Source organism: Hyla sarda, chromosome 3, assembly GCF_029499605.1.
Source record: "Hyla sarda isolate aHylSar1 chromosome 3, aHylSar1.hap1, whole genome shotgun sequence".
Classification (NCBI taxonomy): Eukaryota; Metazoa; Chordata; class Amphibia; order Anura; family Hylidae; genus Hyla; species Hyla sarda.
In genome coordinates, this window is record NC_079191.1 from 281,252,994 (window position 1) to 281,275,536 (window position 22,543).

Sequence of the window (22,543 nt, forward strand, 5' to 3'; positions counted from 1 at the left end):
AAGTATAGAGTATTACTGTATTGTGAAAAAAAAATACATTAAAAGCCTTTAAACACCTAGGCAGGGAAGCTGGGTATGCCCGAACCACCTCCATTGCGCAATGCCGGCTAAAACACTCTGTATCTCCAGAACCGGACTGTAGATCCGGGTAAGTGATACCTCATTGTAATCCAGTTCACCCACACTATTACACAGTGTATAAGGTTTAGTGTAGATGAACTTGCTGTCAGTTTTCCTTTAAACTAAAAAACAAGTTATGTCTCTTAAAAGGCGAGGAGGAAAAAAAACGTTAATACTAATACAAGAGCTTGTTTTTTACTCAACTGTCTTTGACTTGTAAGGATTTGTTCACTGTTTCTCATGATTCTCTGTAATCTCCTTATTTGACTTTTTGTGATATTTTTTTCCTCTTATTACTGCTCATCTTGACATTGCACATATATTACAATGTATTTTCCACCCCCATGTAAGAACAGTAAAATTCTACAGGTCACTTAGGAATGGTGCTTGTAAGGTAATGGACAATGTAAAATAAAAAGACATAGGTTGTTTCTTCTTACAATTTTTTTTATAGTTCTTGGCAGCTAAAAGGGAAGAGATAGGATGAACACATTCCCTGTCCCTAGAATTTAATTTGAAAACCATAGGAGCCAAAATTCATAAGGCTATAACTGTGTCAATGACAGCTCTGGTATAAAGCCAGTCTATTCAGATAATCTGGCAGACATGCAGCCTTATGGTTACACAAGGTGTAATGAAGTGTTTGCTCCACCCAGACTATTTTGAAGAACAAAAATGCTTTGATGTTTTTCCCAACTTTCTAAAGATGTTGAAATCATTGTATTTAACTTTGCAGCAACCCATTTGCTCATCTATGTGGTGTGATACATTGATAGGAATGGTTATCGGGGATCGCTATATTTTCCAAAGGTACCAGGTGGATACCAGGTTTCAGGAAGCCAAAGTTTCATCCAGGGACAGCTGGGTGAGATATGGGGAATCCAGTTAAATCCCTGGTGAGACTTAGATTGCTAGGGACTTTGGTATGCCCTGTTATCAGGCCTGGATTTTCATGGGATTAAAGGCAGATTTTGGTATCGGGGCCTTTCACTCCCTACCTGGGCCACTCTAGGTTTCCAGACTAGCCCAAATCAGCACAATGCTGAAGATAGCTAGTTATTGAGTTTTAAAACAAGGAGAGGGTTAGTCTGCAATAGAGGCTATGAGAAACTTGTACCACTTATTTGTTGAAATTTATTAAAGGAAAAACTAAAATATTGTATGGACAAAAGTATTCAGACACTTTATTTAGTATTTAAAGAACTCCGGGATGTGAAACTTTCAGTTTCAGATGGCGGGGGGGGGGGTCCGACCGCTGGGGCCCCTTGTGATCTCCCGTATGGGGCCCTCGGCTCTTTGCCGAAATTGCGTTTTTTGACCACCGCATGACACGGCAGCCGACATGCCCCCTCAATACATTTCTATCGCAGAGGCGGAGACTGCCGAATGCAGCGCTCTGGTTGTCCCATAGAGATGTACTGAGGGGGCGTACTGAACAAGCCTCCTGGCCGGAGCCCCGTACTGGAGATCGCGGGGGGGGGGGGGGGCAGCAGTCATACAAAGTTATGAAGCCCTTTATGTGCTACATATTGGTTGAGCCTTGTGTGGCCACTATGTGCAGTCCCCTTTGTGTTAATATTACAATTGCAATACCACAGTTCTACTGAACCAGCCATAGTTTGCCATAGGATTATATGTGGATCCTAGTTTAGTTCGGTTGAACTCCTGGAGGTCCAGGAATTGTGTCAGTCTCACACCAAGCATTCTGAATAATAGAAAGGGCCTTAGCCCATGTTCACATGGCAGAATGTCCATGCCATATTCCGCATTAATATTCCACATGGACATTCCGCACCAGCAGAGTCCCATTGATGTCAATGAGATTCTGCTGCTCTGTTCACACGGCAGAATTTACGCAGCAACATCCGCCATGAAAATCCTGATTCCAGTGTTCAATGTTTTTGCAGTTTCGCTCGGAAATGCATTGCTGTCTATGAGACAGGGCATTTCTGAGCTGTCCTAGCGCCGGCATGTCTGTGGAATGTTCGCACAGAAATTTTCCGTGCGGACATTCCACTGTGTGAACATAGACTTAGGCTTCCCTCAGACAAAATCTTTGCCCTGCATTTTTTGGAGCAGAAAAAAACACCACAAAAACTTACATGTCCTCTATAATATAGATGTGGTGATTTTTTTCCAGGAAAGTGTTTACTTTACAAGTCATGTGACTCAATGAACTTTTTTTTGTAGATCCCTATTGAGGAAAAATAAGAAAAAAAAAAGATTTTTTAAGGGGGGGGGGAGGGAATTCCATGTGTGAATCTCACCTTACAGTAGATGATTTTGGATTGAATTCCGCTCTCCTAAACTTTAAATGTTTGTGGAAAGAGTAAAGTCAGAAGTGTTTCCACATAGCTCAGCTCATGGTTCATACTTATAGTGATCTCAGCTAGGTATCCAGCGAACGCTAGCTTGTAGGCCACATTAAAAGGACATAATATTTACTTAGTGAGGTAGGCCTGCTCATATGAATAGACTACTATTTAAAATAAAAGGCAGTTCCCTGCACAGGATGTTTCTGAGCTATTTTGGTTGGAACATCATGGTACATCAGTCAACTGAGTTAAAGCAAAAAGCTGATGACTATGTTTTCAGTGCTTTCCTGAAATATACTTTCAGGCCTAGACATACTTTAATAAAAGGTGTGTCTCCACCCGATGGCCTTCCAGACGACTAAGCTGATCAAACCTGTTTTCAATAATATGCAGGTGCATAGCTTTGCTCTTGGCTTAAAAGCATCTGTAAAACATAAATATTAGAAATTTATTGTCATTTATCCCCTCGTGACATTACAAAGAATGTTAAGAAAACCAACCATGTATGTTTTTTGTGTAGACTAGACATATAAAAATAGATACTGCCTACTTTAAACAGCTGGAATTTAACCTTACATTTTTAAGTAACTACTGTCCAGAATTTGCTAATATATATATATATATATATATATATATATATATATATATTAACTGTATCAATTATTTAAAGGAGTTCTCCACTTTTTTTTAAATAGGTGGTCACTGCTTGTAATTGTGTTAAAATAAAAAAGAAGGGGGCACAATATGTAAAATAAAAAAGTATTAACAGATTTAAAACTGAAATAAAAAAAAACATACATAGACAATAAAAAACATATGGGTCGAACTACACTGTACGCCCTGAATCCTTAAGTGGCTTTGAAGCGAGCGCAGGAGATGAGCTCACTTCAGAGCGGTGAGTGTGGGCTTTTCTCAGTAGTCTCACACTCACTCCTTATGCTGGGCAGGGGCGATCCCATCGCTACCAGGCATGTAACCCTTTAGATGCCATGATCAATGCTGATCACAGCATCTAAAGAGATATTTGAAGATGCCGGCAGCTCAGGGGAGCTCAAGGAACCTCAGTGACATAACCAAAATGGCAGAGGAGGGCCCCTGTCCCTGGGCTTAGCCAGGCTATATCAGTGGATCGCCGATCATACTGTGTAATGCTATGCTATAGGCATGGCATTATACAGTAAATGCAATCTAATGATTGCATATAAAAGTCCCCTATGTAACATAAAAAAAGTTTCTAAAATTAAATAAAACCTCCTCCCCTAATAAAAAATAAAATCTCCCTTATTTTCCCATTTTTCAGAAAAAAAATTGCATATTTGGTATCGCTGCATGCGTAAATGTCCAAACTATTAAAATATAATGTTTATGATCCCACATGATAAACTACGTAAATGTAGAAAGATACCAAACATCTAAAATATAGATTTTTAATCACATCATATATTGGAAAACAATGAACAAAAAGTTTCATCAAAACAAAAATGGTACCGATAAAAACTAAAGATCATGGTGCAAAAAAATGAGCCCTCATACATCCCCGTTATAAATAAGAAAGTAATAGGAGTCCAAAAATTACAATTTTATGCATACCAATTTTGTTAAAAAAAGTTAGCATTTTTTTAATAGTACAATAATAGAAAAACTTTTAAAATTGAGTATTGTTTTAATTGCTTCTACCTACAGAATAAAGATTATGTATAATTTTTACCATAAAGTGCACTGTGTAAAAACCAAACAAAACAAAATTGCAGTTTTCTGCAAATATTTCCGCCTGCAAATAATATTTTTTCGGTTGGGCCTTATATTTTATGGTACAATGAAAGATGTCATTACAAAGCACAATTGTTTGTGCAAAAAAACAAGCCCTCATATGGGTCTGTAGGTGAAACATTAAGAGTAATGGATTTTAAAGGGAGAGAAGGAAAAAACGAAAATGCAAAAATGATATGGCCAAAATGATCTTGATCCTTAAGGGGTTAAATAGCCCCTTTACATTTATGAGGTAACGGAAAAGGTAAGTAATTTAAACCATTATTTTAGTGCCAATATCTCTGGTCAGGAAGGTGGGCAACTAGCCTGGTATGGAAATGGTTAACAACTAACCTTGCTATCTGTATGGATAAGACTGATGGTACTGACCATAAGATAGATATTTGTTTTGCTCATACCTCCGTTCAGTCATATGTAGAAAACGATGTCCGGCAACAAGCAGCAAGTAAAAGTCCACTTTATTGAAGCATAACAATAAAAGTACAGGCAGAGCGTAGCAGCCTACGCGTTTCGGACAAGCATGTCCTTAGTCATGGCATAAAAAAGCAATAACACGTTCCTTCTTATATATCCCATTATTCAGTCACATGGTATTGCTGACAGAAAAAAGCTAAATAATTTGACATGGAATCCTGGATCGGGACAACTTTAGTACTTCCTGGAAAATCCTACTGTATCCAGACAATATACCCGAGATGTTATTCTGCACCACATAAAAGTTCCATATAGACTAGCTCATAGGGGGATTAACTATATGTGCACATAGGATGGATAAGGCTGTAAGATATAAATGGATATATGCATGCAGGTACAGATAAAACTATTCTAATATTTAGTTCCAGTTGTAAAAATGCTTTACTTTTTACTATTGTTAATTATATTTATGAAATTTATTCGTATAAACTAGAGGAACATAATTCATAATTCATGCATACATAAACGAGTACAGATACTGTACATAGTACTGTACATAAACTGGGGGATAGATATATTAATACATCAGGATTAAATCCTGCCTTAAATTCAAGCCTTTCGGCTCCCAGGTGTCCAGTAAAAACATCCAGAAAGACTCTCTATTAAGGAGAAGGCTTCTGGTGTCACCCCCTCACAGTTTTTTTTTACTTTTTCTATGCCCATAACCTGCAATGCATCAACATTACCTGCATGCACATCACTAAAATGTTTTGACAGTGCAGAAATATTAAGGGATCTTGGATTTTTTGCATTCGACATATGCCTGCGAATTCTAGTTTTTAAACTACAGGAAGTGCATCCTACATATTGGCAAAGGCAGGTTTCACAGGACACCAAATACACCACATTACAGGCGTTACAATTTATGTAATCTTTCATCCTGAAGATGAAGCCGTTGCCATACTCTTTTTGAATGAGCATATGTTTGCATGTAATGCAGATCTAATGTCCACACCTCCAATTTCCTGCATTTTGGAGCCAGTTTGACTGTTTAGAAATGTTTCCTGCATTGTTATTATATAGGCTAGGGGATAACACTGTACCCAGAGTCGGACCTCTTCTGGATACCATTTTAAAGTTATCTGTCACTATACTGTTCAATGTTGAGTCCTGTTGTAATATTGGTAAGTATTTCCTCATGATTCTGCCTATTTTGTGAAACGGTCTACTGTATTGTGTGACAAAAAAGTGGAGCATCATTATGTCTTTGTTTAGATTGTCTGCCTTTCTTTTTGTTTGTATCTTGTGCAAAAAGCTCCTGTCTATCCAAGGTACTCGCACGATCCCTGGCTCCCTTCAAAACAGGTACCCCCTAACACTGAACCTGTCAGATAATAGTTAAGATTCTTCTGCAAATATATTCTCTAGAGTACAGCTGCGTCTCAGCCTTCACCATTCCCCATATGCCCCATTTATTTTCTACAATATGTCGCAGGTGGCATGATGATACCTGCAATATAGAATTGCCCACATCTAGGAATGGAATGCTGACTCTGGAGAAATTGGATGTAAAGGACAAATTCATGTTTTTATGGTTAATGTAGTCTACAAACTGGTAAAACTCCTCTTCCGTCCCCCTCCAAACAAAAATCTAATCATCAATAACCTCCCCATCCATTTAATACATGACTGGCATGGATTATCGTCCGAGAAGATTAAATTCTCCTCCCACGGACTCATATATATACATATATTTTTTTTTTGCGAAGAACGGGGAGTACTTGGCTGCCATGGAAGCTCCCCTGGTTTGAAGGAAGTATTGGCCATTAAACATTAAAAAAAAAAATGTTTTAACAAAAATTCTGTTGCCATTAAAATAAATTCCTTTAAACCAGGGTCGTTATCTGCTGTAGCTATCCATGTGTCTAGCCAGAGCAGTTAGTCCTTGTGCAATGGGGATGGAAGGATACAATGATATAACGTTGCATATTGCCAATGCAAAAGCAGGTTCCCATGTTAATTTATCCATGATGCAAAGTGCGTGTTTGGTATCTTTAATAAAGCTTGGGGTAACCATAGTCAGGGGTCAACCCAGTCTCTCACCCAAGGATCCAATGCCTACCACAATGGTGCAAATGGGAGGCGGAAACACCCCTTTGTGGACCTTGGGAAGGTAATTATGTTGAAACTTTTTATGCATTAGTCAGTAATGATTTCCGAAAGATTAAAGAGATTAAGGTCCCCACACACGTTGATAATCTTACTTGTGGAGAAAGAAGAGTTTTAAAAACATTAAGGGACAATGGGTCCCTCATTATTCGTCCAGCAGACAAGGGGGGGGGGGGGGAGGGGGGACTGTTTTATTGGATTGGGAGGATTACATTTTAGAGGCTATACATATTTTATCTGATAGCAATTATTATGAGAAATTAGACAATGACCCATCAAAAAGTTTTTTTGAGGAATATAATATTTTAATTAGTACAGCGAACAGCAAAGGTATTTTAAATAAGAAAGAATATGATTTTTTTAAAGTGAATAATTATCAACTACCTCATTTTTATTGTCTTCCAAAAGTGAAAAGGATACAAAGAAACCTTCTGGGGAGACCCATTATTTCGAGGATAGGTGCAATTAGTAGTAATCTATCCCACTATGTGGATCGATTTTTACAAAATTATGTTCGTAATTTACCATAGTTTTTAAAAGATTCCACACAACTAATTGCAGATTTTAATCGCTATTCCTTTCCTCAAATTTGCCTGTTTTTATCATTAAATGTAAGTGCACTTTATTCAAACATTTTGGAATTAAAAGGTATCGAATCTGTTAGATTTTATTTGGATTCAGATGCCGAAATTATACCAGCACAGGTTGATTTTCTCACAGATTCGATTTTATTTATTTTACAACACAATGTCTTTTCGTTCAATGATGCCATTTATTGACAGATACGTGGATGTGCGATGGGGACTCGATTCGCCCCCAGTTATGCAAATTTGTATATGGGGTGTTTTGAGTCCTCGTTTATCGCACATCCACGTATCTTATTTTATCGCAGGTATATAGACGACCTGATTATTATATGGTTCTGAACAAGAAGCCCTAGAATTTGTCGATAAGATTAATTATAATGATTGGTGTTTAGTCTTCACCCCGAATATATCTGAGAAATCTATAGTCTTCCTGGACCTGGAGATTTTTAAGAGAAATTATACAAATTTTTTGGGTACACGTACACATTTTAAAAAGGTCGACGTTAACAGTTTTCTGTCCTTTAATAGCTTCCATTTGCCCAAATGGGTTAATAATATCCCTTTTGGGCAGTATCAGAGGATAAGAAAAAACTTTCACTTGATAAAGATTTCACCGATCAAGCAAAAATTCTACAAAATTGTTTTTTTAGAAAAAGGATACCCAAAGAAACTATTAAAGGGAGCATACAATAAAATTAAAACTTGCAAACAAGAGGATTTTATTATAAAAAAATAATAAAAAAAATAATTCTAAAGTACAACAGTAAAACTTGTTAGATCATGCCTGATGAAAAAAACTGTATTTTAAGAATGAAATAATTTACTTGACATCTTGGATTCGTCAAACTTGATGACAGCGCGATCTCAGCTTCCTTCTTCCTACTCTCCTCTCTCTGCATTGGGAAGAGAGTGGAAGACTGGGGTGACTGGGCTCTCCATCATTAGGTACTCTTTGGTTTTGACATCTATGGCTCCCATACACACACCCTCATCTAGTAACTTATTAAGAGCTTTTTGTACATTTTTAATGGGGTCTCCCTGCAGTCTTCTGTATGTATTTTCATCTTGAAGCATGTCCATATTAAATTTTTCATATAGACCTGTATCAAGCACCACAATGGAAACCCCATTAACTACATAATGGTTGTCGCTAAGTTGTTCAACTGCTGTTTGCTCAGCTCTGGTTAAATTAGAGTTGGGTATGGGTTTTTTAAGCTTATTGGGGTTTATTTGCTAAGAGTGGAGTGTAGTTTGCTTTGTGGGTTTTGATTTCTGACAGGTATTTTCCCAAGGTATTTACTAAGGTTTCCCTACATTTTGCACTTTTCCCTACGTTTTGCTTTTTTTTTTTTTACCACTGTTCTGATCTGTCTGGTTTTCCTAATCCATCACATTTTCTGTGGAAACCTTAGTAAATATTTTGGGATTTTTCAAAACTGTCGAGGACACGACCCTTTTGTCGGGACTACGTCCACTTTCTCATGTGACCACGCCCCCTTTTCAGAGTTTTTCTTGCAAAATGGAGGTTTTTTTTTTTTTTTGGTCGCAAATTGTGACGCATGTAACGTGCGACACAATTTGGGTGCACAACCCGACAAAAAAAGAGTCGAGAACACGTTAGTAAATAAACCCCATTGTGTTTTTTCACTAGATCCTTTTCCACCAGTCCCTGGAATTTTTCCAGGGATGGAGGACGGGATGCAATAGGATAAAAACTTTTGTTAGATGTACAAAAACCTTGTCCCTCATCACAAACACTCAATGACTCCATATTTAATGCTCTTAGGTTAAGTATATTAATCCGGCGACAAAAATCTGTATCAATATTCGCATTTACATCAAAAATATTAACATTTTCAGATGAATTAGGTAAGACATTCCTACCCACGTTATCCCCAAACACATTTCCCCCCAGACTAGAGCCCTGCATGAAATGCTTGCGGAGTGTGAGTTTGCGGGCCCATCTATTGATGTCTAGATTGGTGGCAAAAAGATTAAAGTCACAAGTCGAGACAACCCTTTACTGAGAACTGTAATTTGCGGTTCAGTCAATGTGGTGGCAGATACATTTGGGACAATGTCACTCACTTGTGCAAGGTCCGAGACCGCAGAGCGTACCCTTTGTTGTCCACGCTTCCTCCCCCCTCTCCGCGTGCGCTTTCTCTGGGACGAAACCCCGCTGACTCCTGGGATTTATCGGCTGATCGTGGTGCCGGTCCGTTCAGTCATATGGTACATATTAAGCTGAGGGAGAGGCTGGCAGTATGAACAGTGCACCCGTTTTCTTAATTGGGTTATCAAGGCATCCGCTTTTTTGGTTTTTATTCTGCTCAACCCCTTCCCACTATAGGAAGCATGCATATGTCCTATCTCGCCACAGGTCCCCGCAATACCAAACAAAATGTGGTTAGATTAAAGAAAAAAAAAAAGTAATGGATGTCAAAACATGGCACAAAACAAAAAAGGGGGGAAAAAAGGATTTTGTAATGAAAAAGAACATAAAAAGCTATATAAATTGGGCATCACCATAATAATACCGACCTATAGAATAAAGATAACAATTTTTACCACACAGTGAAGAATATTAACAAAATAGTTTAAAAAAGCCAAAAAAGTTCTTATTTTTCCACAATATTTTAGAGTTTTTCACAAAAAGCTGGATGTATCAACAAAAATGTATAACTTATATAAAGTACATTATCTGGCACATCATGTCTTGCTCCATCCACCACAGAATGTCCAGGAGTTGGCGGATGCTTTAGTCCAGGTCTGCCACCTCATCAGGAACATGCCCAGGCATTATAGGGAGGTCATACGGGCACGTTGAGGCCACATACACTACTGAGCCTCAGTTTGACTTGTTTTAAGGACATTATATCAAAGTTGGATCAGCCTGTATTGTGGTTTTCCACTTTGATTTTGAGTGTGACTCCATATCCAGACCTCCATGGGTTGATAAATTTGATTTCCATTGATAATTTGTGTGTGATTTTGTTGTCAGTACATTCAACTATGTAAAGACGAAAGTATTTCATACGATTAGTTCATTCATTCAGATCTAGGATGTGTTATCTTAGTGTTCTCTTTATTTTTTTGAGCAGTGTATGATTTTTTATTTATTTTATTCACCATCTCCCTGAGCAGAAAACAAACAAACAAAACAAAAACACCAATGCCATTATAACCCTTTTTAGGGTAGGTTCACATGGGCAGATTTATTTTCAAACTTGCAGTTTTTCCTACTGCGAGTTTGAATAGGGGTGGGTTTTAAACAGCAAATATTCAACAGCAGAGATTCCACTGCAGAAAATCTACCGCAGACCTAATTGAAGTTAACAGGGTCTGAGGCGGATTTTCCACAAAATCTGCTCCGGATAGCCTGTGGTGAGCCCATCCCAATTCTAACTCGCAGCGGGAAAAACGCTGCAAGTTTGCAAACAAATCCGCTCTAAGGGTGCCTTCACACGAGCGGATCCACAGCGTATTTTACACTGACGGTCCGCTGCTGAAGGGGTGCCTTCAGATGTGCCTGCTCGGAGCGGCAATACCCCTCTACGAACAGACACTGCTGCGATGTGCAAGTTGCCGCACATGCACAGTGTAGTTGCACACATCGCGGCCGCTCCCCCTGCTCCCTGAGCAAGGCCGTGGTACGACTATACAAACTCTGGATGTAAGACTATATGGACCCATGTGTGTATGGCTGAACAAACCCTTGTGTAACACGAGGGTTTGTACATCCTTACACACAGGTCCATATAGCCTTACATGAGGGTTTTTATAGCCTTACACATGTGTCCATTTTGCCTTACATAAAGGTTTGTATACAGGGGTCAAGTCCTGGGAACAAAAGTGTGGGAACTCACAAAAGATTTCCACTCATGGGCTGGTCCTGCAGAGGGAAAAGGTGCTACTGCTGTTGAATTAGTGCAGGAACTCAGTTTCCATGCGTTCCTGCAGGACTTGAGCCGCTTGTATAGCTTTAAACACGGATCTTTATAACCTTACATACACAGGTCCGTATAGTCTTACACAAGGGTTTGTATAGCCATGCACACACGAGTCCATATAGCCATGCACCCCGAGTCCACATTGCCTTACACACATTGGTCCATATAGCCATACACACACAAGTCCATATAGCCATACACACACTGGTCCATATAGTCATACACACACAAAGTCCATATAGTCATACACACACTGGTCCATATAGTCATACACACATTGGTCCATATAGTCTTCTACATGGGTCCATAAAGCCTTACAGGGGGGTTTGTATAGTCTTTCACACAGGTCCATATAGCTGTACACAGGGATCCATATAGCCTTACAGGAGGGTTTATTTAGTGTTTCGCACAGGTCCATATAGCTGTACACGGGGGTTTCTATAGCTTTAGGCTGCATGCACACCACGTTTTTGCAATACAGTTCCCGTATCAGGTTTTTGATGAAAAACTGATTCCTCAAAACCTGACTAAACTGTATCAAAACGTGTGTACAAATTTCAACCTGTATACGGTTAAAAACCATATACAGTTTAAAAATGATGTCCGGTTGCATACGTTTTTTAAGAAAAAGACGAATAAGTTTTAAACTTTTCACTCCATTTTGAATAAAGAAAACTTTTTTGATTGAAATTCCAAGAAAAGAAACTGTGCAAAGTAAAAAACCGTATGGTGAAAATCAGATGGAACTGTACGCACATTCGGTTCTGTACGGTTCCCATTGACTCCCATGTTAAAAATAAGGTTTAATACGGTTTTTCACCTGGACAAAAAAGCATGGTAGACTACTGATACGGGAACTGTATTGAAAACTGTATTCATAGACAAATAATTGAAAACCGTATGCACCCGGATGCATCAGATTGCGTACGGTTTGCTTGCAATACGGTTTTCTCCCGTAGTTGACCACGGTTTTGTCTCCGGTTTAAAAACCGTACTGCAACCGCATACTTTTTTTTTAACATGGACGTCTATGGGAAACGCACATGTATACGGTTCCATACGTGAAACCGTATATACGGTTTTTACTTTGCACATGCGCATTTGCGTCCTAAAGTCCCCACCCAAGACTCCTACCATTAAAAATGGACAACATTTTCAAAAATTTATGTTTTTTTTTTAAAATAAAAATGGATGGAGCTGTATGCACTTTTAAAAGCAGTGTACGGTTTAAAAACGCATACGGTTTACTTTTTCCCATACTGTTCCATCCGTTTTTTTGCCATACGGTTTTCTTTAGAAAAACGGATTGAAAACAGTATGGCAAAAACGTGATGTGAACCCAGCCTTAGTCCGTTTTGCGTCTTACACTGTTTTGTCTGTTTTTTTTACCCGTACCCAAAACCGTAGTCTACCACGTTTTTTGGTCCGGGTGAAAAACCGTATTAAACCGTATACATTTTTTTTTTTAACATGCATTGACTCTCCATTGAAAACTGTATGCCAAACGATGCATCAGGTTGTGTCCGTTTTGCGTCTTATACGGTTTTGGCAGTTTTTTTTTCCGTACCCAAAACCATAGTCTACCACGGTTTTTGGTTTGGGTGAAAAACTGTATTAAACCGTATACGTTTTTTTTTTTTAAACATGGGAGTCAATGGGAACCGTACAGAACTGTATGTGCTTACAGTTCTATCCAGTTTTCACCATACGGTTTTTGACTTTGCACAGTTTTTTTTTCTTGGAATTTTAATCAAACAAGTGAAACTTTATTCATAATGGAGTGAAAAGTAAAAAACGTATACGTTTTTTTCTTAAAAAATTGATGCAATCGGACATCATTTTTTAAGGATGGGTTCACACTACGTTTTGTACTTACGGTTCCCGTATACGGTCGGGAGGAGGGGGGCGGAGCTTAATTGCAGCGCCCGCACTCAGCCGTATAGGGTTCACTCCGGTCGGCTCAGAGACATGCATTAAATGCAGTTCCCCTATACGGCTGAGTGCGGGCGCCGCGATTAAGCCCCGCCCCTCCTCCCAGCCGTATACGGGAACCGTAAGTACAAAACGTAGCCTAAGCCATATACGGTTTTTAACTGTATACAGGTTAAAATTTGTACACACATTTTGATACAGTTTAGTCAGGTTTTGAGGAATCCGTTTTTCATCAAAAACCTGATACGGGAACTGTATCGCAAAAACGTGGTGTGAATGCACCCTTACACACTCTGACATAACTTTTATCATTCTGGAGCTGTCATGCCTCTCTGAGCAGTCGTGTGAAGACGGGAGAGCGCACTTTAGAGCTGAGGGGGGGAGGTGTGCACACATTCCTAGACCACAGACACAGCAGACAACCCATTTACCGTCCAGGGCTCAGCAGCTCCCAAGATGAAGAACACGCTTACTGAGTGACCGGGACTATTCTTCCACAACAACAACAACTTTTCTGTCCGCCTCCCCTAGCTAAAACTCTTTGGACTCGTCCAGGCGCCGGGGCCAGCGGTGTGCCCAAGAGTAGTGTGGAGGCGCTGCCGCCGGTCACACGCAGGACGTACTATGTCACAGCGGGCGCAGGGGAGCTCACTGAGGGCTCCAGGTGAAAACTGAGGAATGTTACTAGGGAGCAGCGGGGGGAACTAACCCGTCCCGGAACACCATGGAGGGGGAGCAGGCAGAAGCCAGCAGTCCGGAGCCCCAAGCTGGGGGCATAGTGTCTGACGCCTTCTCCAATCTCTGGACAGAGGTGATGGGAATGCTGGTGAGTGGGGGAGGGGGCAGCTGATGTGACTAGTATCCCCTGCCCTACCTGAGCGGTGTGTAGTGCCAGGCTCTCTGGGGTCGATAGTATTGGGCACGGTGCTGTGTTTGGTAAACATTCCCATGTGCTGGAGATGTACAGCTGCTTCTATCTTGTGCCCATTTCTACAGGATTGCACACGTGTAGCTGTGCACATGACTTTATTGTGTGTCATCTCACGATCAGGTTATACAGTGCATCACTAGCCTTGTGATATATACCTGTCGTGACTAATGTCAGTGTATATCGTGTGGAATATGTTGGAGCTAGATTAGTAATGGGATTTCACATTGCCTCCTTTTGCTCTATAACAGTGCTTCCCAACCAGGGTGCATCCAGCTGTTGCAAATCTACAACTTCCAGCTTGCTAGGAGTTGTAGTTTTTCAATAGCTGGAGGTCCACAGTTTGGAGACCACTGTTAGTAGACACTTGCTAGGTCCCTGCATCTTCTGAATGGCAGTCTAGGACAGTGTTTCCCAACCAGGGGTCCGCCAGCGGTGGCAGAACTACAACTCCCAGCATGCCCGGACAGCCTTCGGCTGTCCGGGCATGCTGGGAGTTGTAGTTTTGCACCCGCTGGAGGTCCCCTGGTTGGGAAACACTGGTCTAGGAGGACAGTGCTCATAGTGTGGTCAGCTTGGGGTGCGTTCACATGGCCGTCTGTCCTCGTTTTTTTTATCCCCATTTCGGTTCCGTTTTTGCAGGCTGTAAACGGATTAAAAACGGTTTAAAAAAATATCAATGGCATTTTTTTTTACAAACCGTTTCCATCCGTTTGCACCCGTCTGCACTCACTTCCGTTTTTTTGATGGTAGAAAAAACGGCACATGCTGTATTTTTTTCTTCCGTCAAAAAATAAAAAACAACTCGTACAGTACATTTAACATTGAAGTCTATGGAAAAGGGATGAGCCTTTAATGGCATCCGTTTTTTTCTATCCGTTTTTTGATCCGTTTTTACTTCTGAGCATGCTCAGAACAAAAAAATATATGTTTTTTTGGTTTATTAACTGAACAATAACGGATAACCTCCATTTGCAACCATTATTGTCTGTTTTTTTGTTTTGTTTTTTTGACGGGAGAAGAACACGGATGGGTCTAGACGGCCGTGTGAACGCAGCCTTAGATCACAGCCAGGTGTGAAATGTAAACGCATAGTTATCGGGGTCAGCGACCAGATACTGAGGGGGGGGGGGTGTCACCCCTGGCTCCTCTCACCCTGGTGTGATTGAGTAGTGACCGCACTCAGATCTTTCGGGTGTTTGTGTAGGATGTTTTCCATGGTGGAAGAATCTCCAGCTTGTATATGAAATGCCAGTGGGTAAGACCAGTGCGGTGTAAACACCAATACCAAGGCTTCTGTGACTTATAATCTGACTTATTGTAAGTTTGCACACATTTTTTAAAAACTTTTCCCTATTGTATGTAGGTTTACATATAGGTTTACAAATTCTCCGCACATCCTAGGATACATTTAGGTATCTACCTATCTATATATTAGATTTGATGCATGGTTGTTTCCCGCTTGGCATTGCTGCTGGCAGAATAGACCCATCTTCTACTGCCACATTCACATGGGACACAATAGTCTGTCACCAATCTGGTAGAAAACATCTGTTTTGCAGGGACGTGCAGAGACATTTTGGGGGGACAGGGGCTGAACTTTAAAAAAAAAAAAGAGCACTTTTTTTCTTATAATTATTTCTATAAATGCCCAAATAATGATGTCAGACTGCCCAGGGCACTTTTAGAAGGAACATCAAAAGGGCAGGGGCTCAAGCCCCCTTTCTAGTCAACCTGTGCACGTCCCTGTCTGTTTCCATGTTTACCAAGCTGCTTTTGTGCTGGATTTCACCTATCTACGTTGAAAGGGTGAACGCCGAGGTTAAAATAGGCAACACAAGTCCATTTCCATGTGGAAAAAAATATCCATATTGTGTGGATGAGATTTGTTCAGATCACATTCACATGGTCGATACTGTAACCCACTGAAAATCCACACGAAAAATCACAGCATTTCTGGTATCTCTGTGGATATACGGTACACTGCCCCTAGACATCTTATCCCCCTATCCAATGGATAGGGCAGTGTTTCCCAACCAGGCTGCCTCAAGATGTTTCAAAACTACAACTCCCAGCATGCCTGGACAGCCTTTGGCTGTACAGGCATGCTGGGAGTTGTAGTTTTGCAACAGCTGGAGGCAGCCTGGTTGGGAAACACTGGGATAGGGGCTAAGGTGACTAGGGGCGGAGTACCCCTGTACTCTGGTGGAAAACTTTTAAATTTTTTTTCTAAATCAACTGGTGCCAGAAAGTTAAACAGATTTGTAAATTACTTCTATTAAAAAATCTTAATCCTTCCAGTACTTATTAGCTGCTGAATAATACAGAGAAAATTCTTTTCTTTTTGGAACACAGAGCTGTCTGCTGACATCATGACAAATCCAGAAACAGCACCATACTGATCAGGATTTTCTATGTGCCCCACTTATGCCCATTCCAGCTATAGCCCTTACAGTACATTGCTGGAACCTGGGTGAGACAACCTACTGCTTTGTGTAAGGCTGGGTTCACACTACGTTTTGTACTTACGGTTCCCGTATACGGCTGGGAGGAGGGGGGCAGGGCTTAATCGCAGCGCCCGCACTCAGCCGTATAGGGGAACCGTATTTAATGCATGTCTATGAGCCGACCCCGGAGTGAACTGCAGCCTCCGGTTGGCTGCGTTTTCGGCCGTATGCGGTTTCCCGACCGTAGGCAAAAACGCGGTCGACCACGTTTTTGCCTGCAGTCGGGAAACCGCATACGGCCGAAAATGCAGCCGACCGGAGGCTGCGGTTCACTCCGGTCGGCTCATAGACATGCATTAAATACGGTTCCCCTATACGGCTGAGTGCGGGCTACGCGATTAAGCCCTGCCCCCCTCCTCCCAGCCGTATACGGGCACCGTAGTTACAAAACGTAGTGTGAACCCAGCCTTACTCTGACAATATGAAATAATGTAAGAGCACAAAAGGTCCCAGATGATTTATTGTTGAATACAATTGATCGATATCCATAGATACTGTGGTGAAGTTGTAAGATGTGAATTGTGTTTGTCCACATTGTGACCACACAGTAGAATCTGCATTCAGGAAGAACTGTATACTACAATAGCAAGCCGCATTGTTCAGTAACTTCCAAAAATTGTATCCGAGCGAGCTGTGCGATGCATGCCAAGGGACACTTTGGTATCCAAGAAAAAGCAGGTGCCTCACTGACTGTTGGCGTCGGAGAGGCATCTGTCTTTTATGGTGTCCCCAGTGTGGAAGGACAAGACCCAGGAGCCAAATTGTCTATTAAAAAAATCGCCATTTTAATTGTTCAAAACAATTTACATATATGCCAGCGTTTCCCAGCCAGTGTGCCTCCGGCTGTTGCAAAACTACTACTCATGGCATGCCCATTGGAGGAACACTGGTTGGGGAACACCGATATATGCAAACTAGAGAGTATCTGGCATGAATAACAAATGCATTTGGTCATAAGCTGTCCCCTTACATTTTTCTAGAAATTGAAGTATTTCTGACAGAAAAGGATTGCAGTAACACATATTTTGCTATACACATGTTTATTCCCTTTGTGTGTATTGGAACTAAACCAAAAAAAGGAGGAAAAAAAGCTAATTGGACATAATGTCACACCAAACTCCAAAAATGGGCTGGACAAAATTATTGGCACCCTTAACTTAATATTTGGTTGCACACCTTTTGTAAAAACTAACTGAAATCAGTCGCTTCCTATAACTATCAATAAGCTTCTTACACCTCTCAGCCGGAATGTTGGAACACTCTCCCTTTGCAAACTGCTCCAGGCCTCTCTTATTGCAAGGGCGCCTTTTCCCAACAGCAATTTTAAGATCTCTCCACAGGTGTTAAATGGGATTTAGATCTGGACTCATTGCTGGCCACTTCAGAACTCTCCAGCGCTTTGTTGCCATCCATTTCTAGGTGCTTTTTGACATATGTTTGGGGTCATTGTCCTGCAGGAAGACCCAAGATCTCGGACGCAAACCCAGCTTTCAGACACTGGGCTGTACAGTGCGACCCAAAATCCGTTGTTAATCCTCAGATTTCATGATGCCTTGCACACATTCAAGGCACCCAGTGCCAGAGGCAGCAAAACAACCCCAAAACATTATTGAACCTCTACCATATTTCACTGTAGGTACTGTGTTCTTTTCTTTGTGGGCCTCATTCTGTTTTTGGTAAACAGTAGAATCATATGATATGCTTTACCAAAAAGCTCTATCTTGGTCTCATCTGTTCACAAGACGTTTTTCCAAAAGGATTTTGGCTTACTCAAGTTTATTTTGGCAAAATGTAATCTTGCTTTTTTATGTCTCTGTGTCAGCAGTGGGGTCTTACCATAGCGTTTCATTTCATTTAAATGTCGATGGATAGTTCACACTGACACTGATGCTCCCTGAGCCTGCAGGACAGCTTGGATAGCTTTGGAACTTGTTTGGGGCTGCTTATCCACCATCCGGACTATCCTGCGTTGACACCTTTCATCAACTTTTCTCTTCCTTCCACGCCCAGGGAGATTAGCTACAGTGCCATGGGTTGCAAACTTCTTGATAATGTTGCGCACTGTGTACAAAGGCAAATCTAGATCTCTGGAGATGGACTTGTAACCTTGAGATTGTTGATATTTTTCCACAATTTTGGTTCTCAAGTCCTCAGACAGTTCTCTTCTCCTGTTTCTGTTGTCCATGCTTAGTGTGGCACACACAGACACACAATGCAAAGACTAAGTGTACTTCTCTCCTTTTTATCTGCTTTCTGGTGGGATTTTTATATCGCCCACACCTGTTACTTGCCCCAGGTGAGTTTGATGGAGCATCACATGCTTGAAACAATCTTATTTTTCCTCAATTTTGAAAGGGTGCCAATAATTTTGTCCAGACCATTTTTGGAGTTTGGTGTGACATTATGTCCAATTTGCTTTTTTTCCTCCCTTTTTTGGTTTAGTTCCAATGCACACAAAGGGAATAAACATGTGTATAGCAGCACAACATGTGTTACTGCAATCCTTTTCTGTGAGAAATACTTAATTTTCTAGAAAAATTTCAGGGGTGCCAACATTTACGGCCATGACTGTACCTTCCCTGGTGAAGGGAAAACAACCTTCAGACCATTTGGTCGTCAGTCTTAAGGTCATGACACTTGTAAATAAAACTATTGATCTCCAAAGCTTTAAAGATTTGTGCAGCTGAAACTAAAAAGTTCATGTTAACCCCCTCAAAGTCACCATAACAATAGGACCTCTATCATTTCAAAGCTCTGCTCTTGTGTTACTGTAATGGGGGGGAGCCCACTGTACCAGTTATGAAAGCATCATGTTATTTGATATAATGCTGGAAGTGATTGTTTAGCGGTACTCTAAAGAGCTGTGAAGTCCAAATGTGTTGTTATAAAATAGAATTCCACTCATTTCCACTCATTCAAGGAGGGTTGACGGGAATCTGAGTGCTGGAACCACTGCGAAAATGGAGGTGAAATGTCCCTAGAACGCACATGTGTGGTGCATGGCATTCGTTCCATGATGGACTTCCATTGACCATTAGGACTGGTGGAGGGAAGTATGCACTTCCCAGCTCGTTGCTATCTCCGTCCAGTTTCTCTAGACAGCTCCATAGACTTTTGACATGTCTCTGAGACCCTCTCTGGTCATTAGACATAGTCGCTTCACTCTCGGGATTGGCACTCAGTCATCTGATTGTAGGAGATAAACTCCATCATAAGTCTACAAGATGGACTAAGTGCCAAGCCAGAGAGTGAAGTTTGCTACCATGCACTTCATCTGGCTGTATCTAAAGATAAGTGGGGGCCCAGCACTGTCTGCATGACCAGGGGTGTGGAAATTAAAAAAACAAAAACTATTGCCCAAGGGACTAAAACATAGGCCAATCTACTTGTCCCTCATTACGATCCTCTTGTTCGGGCCAATTTTTGTTTTCTTAATAGCCATAACTCTTTTATTTCTACAGACTCATTTCTACAGACATTGTTTTTTGTGGAACCAATTGTACTTTGTAATGCCATATTTAAATTTTTCCATAACATATTCTCCGAAGCAAAAAAAAATATTGGTGAGGTGAAATTTAAATAAAATAAAAAGCGAATTTAGAAAATGTTTTGGTTTTCTTTTTCACACCATTTACCTTGTGGTCAAACTAACATGTTATTTTGATACTTAAGGTTGGCCTGATTACAGCAATACCAGATTTGTATAGTTTCCGTCACATTTTACTAATTTAAAAAAATTCTGAACTTTGTAAAAAAAAAAAAAAAAATGTATTGCCTTTTTCTGACCCCCGTAACTTTTAGTTTTAATTTTTTTCATACACCAGGCTGTATGAGGGCTAATCTGGTACCATTTAGGTATTGATCTGACTTTTAATCACTTTTTACATTTTTTCTGGGATATTATAAAAAAATTGCAATTAACATTTACATAATTTACCGTACGGGATATATAATGCTATATTTTAATAGTTTGTGCAATTACGCAGGCGGCGATACCAAATATGTATATTTTTATTGTGTTTATTTTATTATGTTATGTTTAGAACATTGGGTGCCAGGGGTGTGGTATGACGTCACGAGGGGGTGTGGCTGTGACGTCACGACCGACCGCCGCCGAAAGCTGGGGCAACGGAGTACCACTTTAAGTAAACTGCATTAATGGGAAACTGACAGCTTTCACCTACACTAAACCCAATACACGGGGTTATAGCGTGCGTGAACTGGATTTCAGAGGTACCTGTTCTGAAGATACCTGCTGTATTGGCCTCCATTTCGCAAAGCCAGCTGTTAGCAGTGGAGGCTGATAGGAGTATCTCCAGAACTGGACCATGGATCCAGGTAATCCGGTTCACCTGCACTATAACCCTGCGTATTGGGTGTAGTGCTGGTGAACTGGATGTCAATTTCCCTTTTAAGCAGCCTGTTCAGCTGTTTTGGCGTCCCAACCACCTCTGCTTAAAGGGGTTCTCCGGTGCTTAAACATCTTATCCCCTATCCAAATATAGGGGATAAGATGCCTGATCACGGGAGTCCCGCCGCTGGGGACCCCCTGGGATCATGCACGCGGCACCCTGTTTGTAATCAGTCCCCGGAGCTTGTTCGCTCCGGGACGGATTACCGGCGACTACAGGGCGGGCGGCGTGTGACGTCGCGCCTCCGCCCCCGTGTGACGTCATGCTCCGCCCCTCAATGCAAGCCGACGGGAGGGGGTGTGATAGCTATGTCTCGTGTGCATGATCCCGGGGGTCCCCAGCGGCGGGACTCCCGCGATCAGGCATCTTATCCCCTATCCTTTGGATAGGGGATAAGATGTTTAAGCACCGGAGAACCCCTTTAAACAAGCAGGTTGGATGGAGCCAGTGGCCCTCAAGATTGAGGGATCCACATCTGTCAGACATTTGATATGTTTCAGTGAATGCGCGTATACCGACTTTACCCCATTTTTCTGGTGGAGCAGATGTTCCATCATAACACAGGCATCTGTCAGAAATACTGTATTGTTAACTTTTGGTCCATAGTAAAGAAACTGACTGTCGGCTTATCCCATTTCTGATAGAGACATTTGGGGGTTAGAAATATGTATACGGTAGATCTATGCATGTGCTCCTGCAGGAAGCTGTAGATTAGAGAGTCAGTCCACTGGAGGTCATATAGTGAGCGCCAGTCTGTTCTATTCATGAAAAATACAGCACCAATTCTACCATTGGATGCAAAGACAGATACTCATTCAGAGGAGATAAAAACAAGCTGTAGATGTGTCTTTTGAAATTCCCGACAGTGAACAGTCAAGTTATTGTAGTGGTTCGTCCTTACTGGAGTCAGGCATCTGGTTTTAAATGTAAAGTTTCATGGCAGCTATAGAGGACTCCAACAGTGAGCGCTGTGAAGACGAGGCAGTGGGGCGACTGTGTAGATGCTGGCACAGAAACACTCATTATCCCACAACGTGTCATTGAGTGCCATGTCTGAAAAATACATTGTGCTGTCATTTCCTGTTCATGCACTTGTAGGGCGAATTGCTCTGCCCAGAGGCCATCTATTAAATATATGGTTAATCCAATATATCAGTAACAACTTGGTACGAGGACAATCTAAACATTGTTTTCACGGATCAGACATTGTGAGTTATTGGCATCTTTCAATTACTTTTGTTGGAAACTTTCTTTGTGCGTGTTTATACCATGCTTGGAAAGACAATGGGAGGCCATGAAGACACCCATTCATTCTGCTTATTTATAGCAATTGGAGATTAATGGTGAGATGTGTCACCAGCTGCCTCTCCGACATTTGTGGCCCAGATCAGTATTTTTTTATTCTTACTGATATTTGCATCAAATGCCCTACAAGTGTA

At 41.1% G+C, this 22,543-nt stretch overlaps 1 protein-coding gene and 1 long non-coding RNA gene across 5 annotated transcripts in view; one reads left to right on the top strand and one right to left on the bottom strand.

The window, feature by feature from the left end:
• LOC130362382 (uncharacterized) overlaps nt 1–13,820 on the bottom strand; it is a 30,727-nt gene extending 16,907 nt beyond the window's left edge. The window contains exons 1-2 of the long non-coding RNA XR_008891388.1: nt 13,689–13,820; nt 2,752–2,859 (exon numbers count right to left, since the gene is read on the bottom strand). This is a non-coding gene — a long non-coding RNA (uncharacterized LOC130362382). The remainder of the gene's footprint in view (nt 1–2,751; nt 2,860–13,688) is intronic.
• Nucleotides 13,821–13,831: 11 nt separating this feature from the next.
• The window catches only part of SASH1 (SAM and SH3 domain containing 1), a 200,434-nt gene continuing 191,722 nt past the window's right edge, over nt 13,832–22,543 (top strand). For 3 of the 4 annotated variants that reach the window (XM_056566754.1, XM_056566757.1, XM_056566756.1), the window contains exon 1: nt 13,832–14,083. In XM_056566754.1, coding sequence (XP_056422729.1) covers nt 13,982–14,083 — 102 coding nt within the window. In that variant the 5' untranslated portion in view covers nt 13,832–13,981. The remainder of the gene's footprint in view (nt 14,084–22,543) is intronic. The other variant, XM_056566755.1, reaches the window with a different exon arrangement.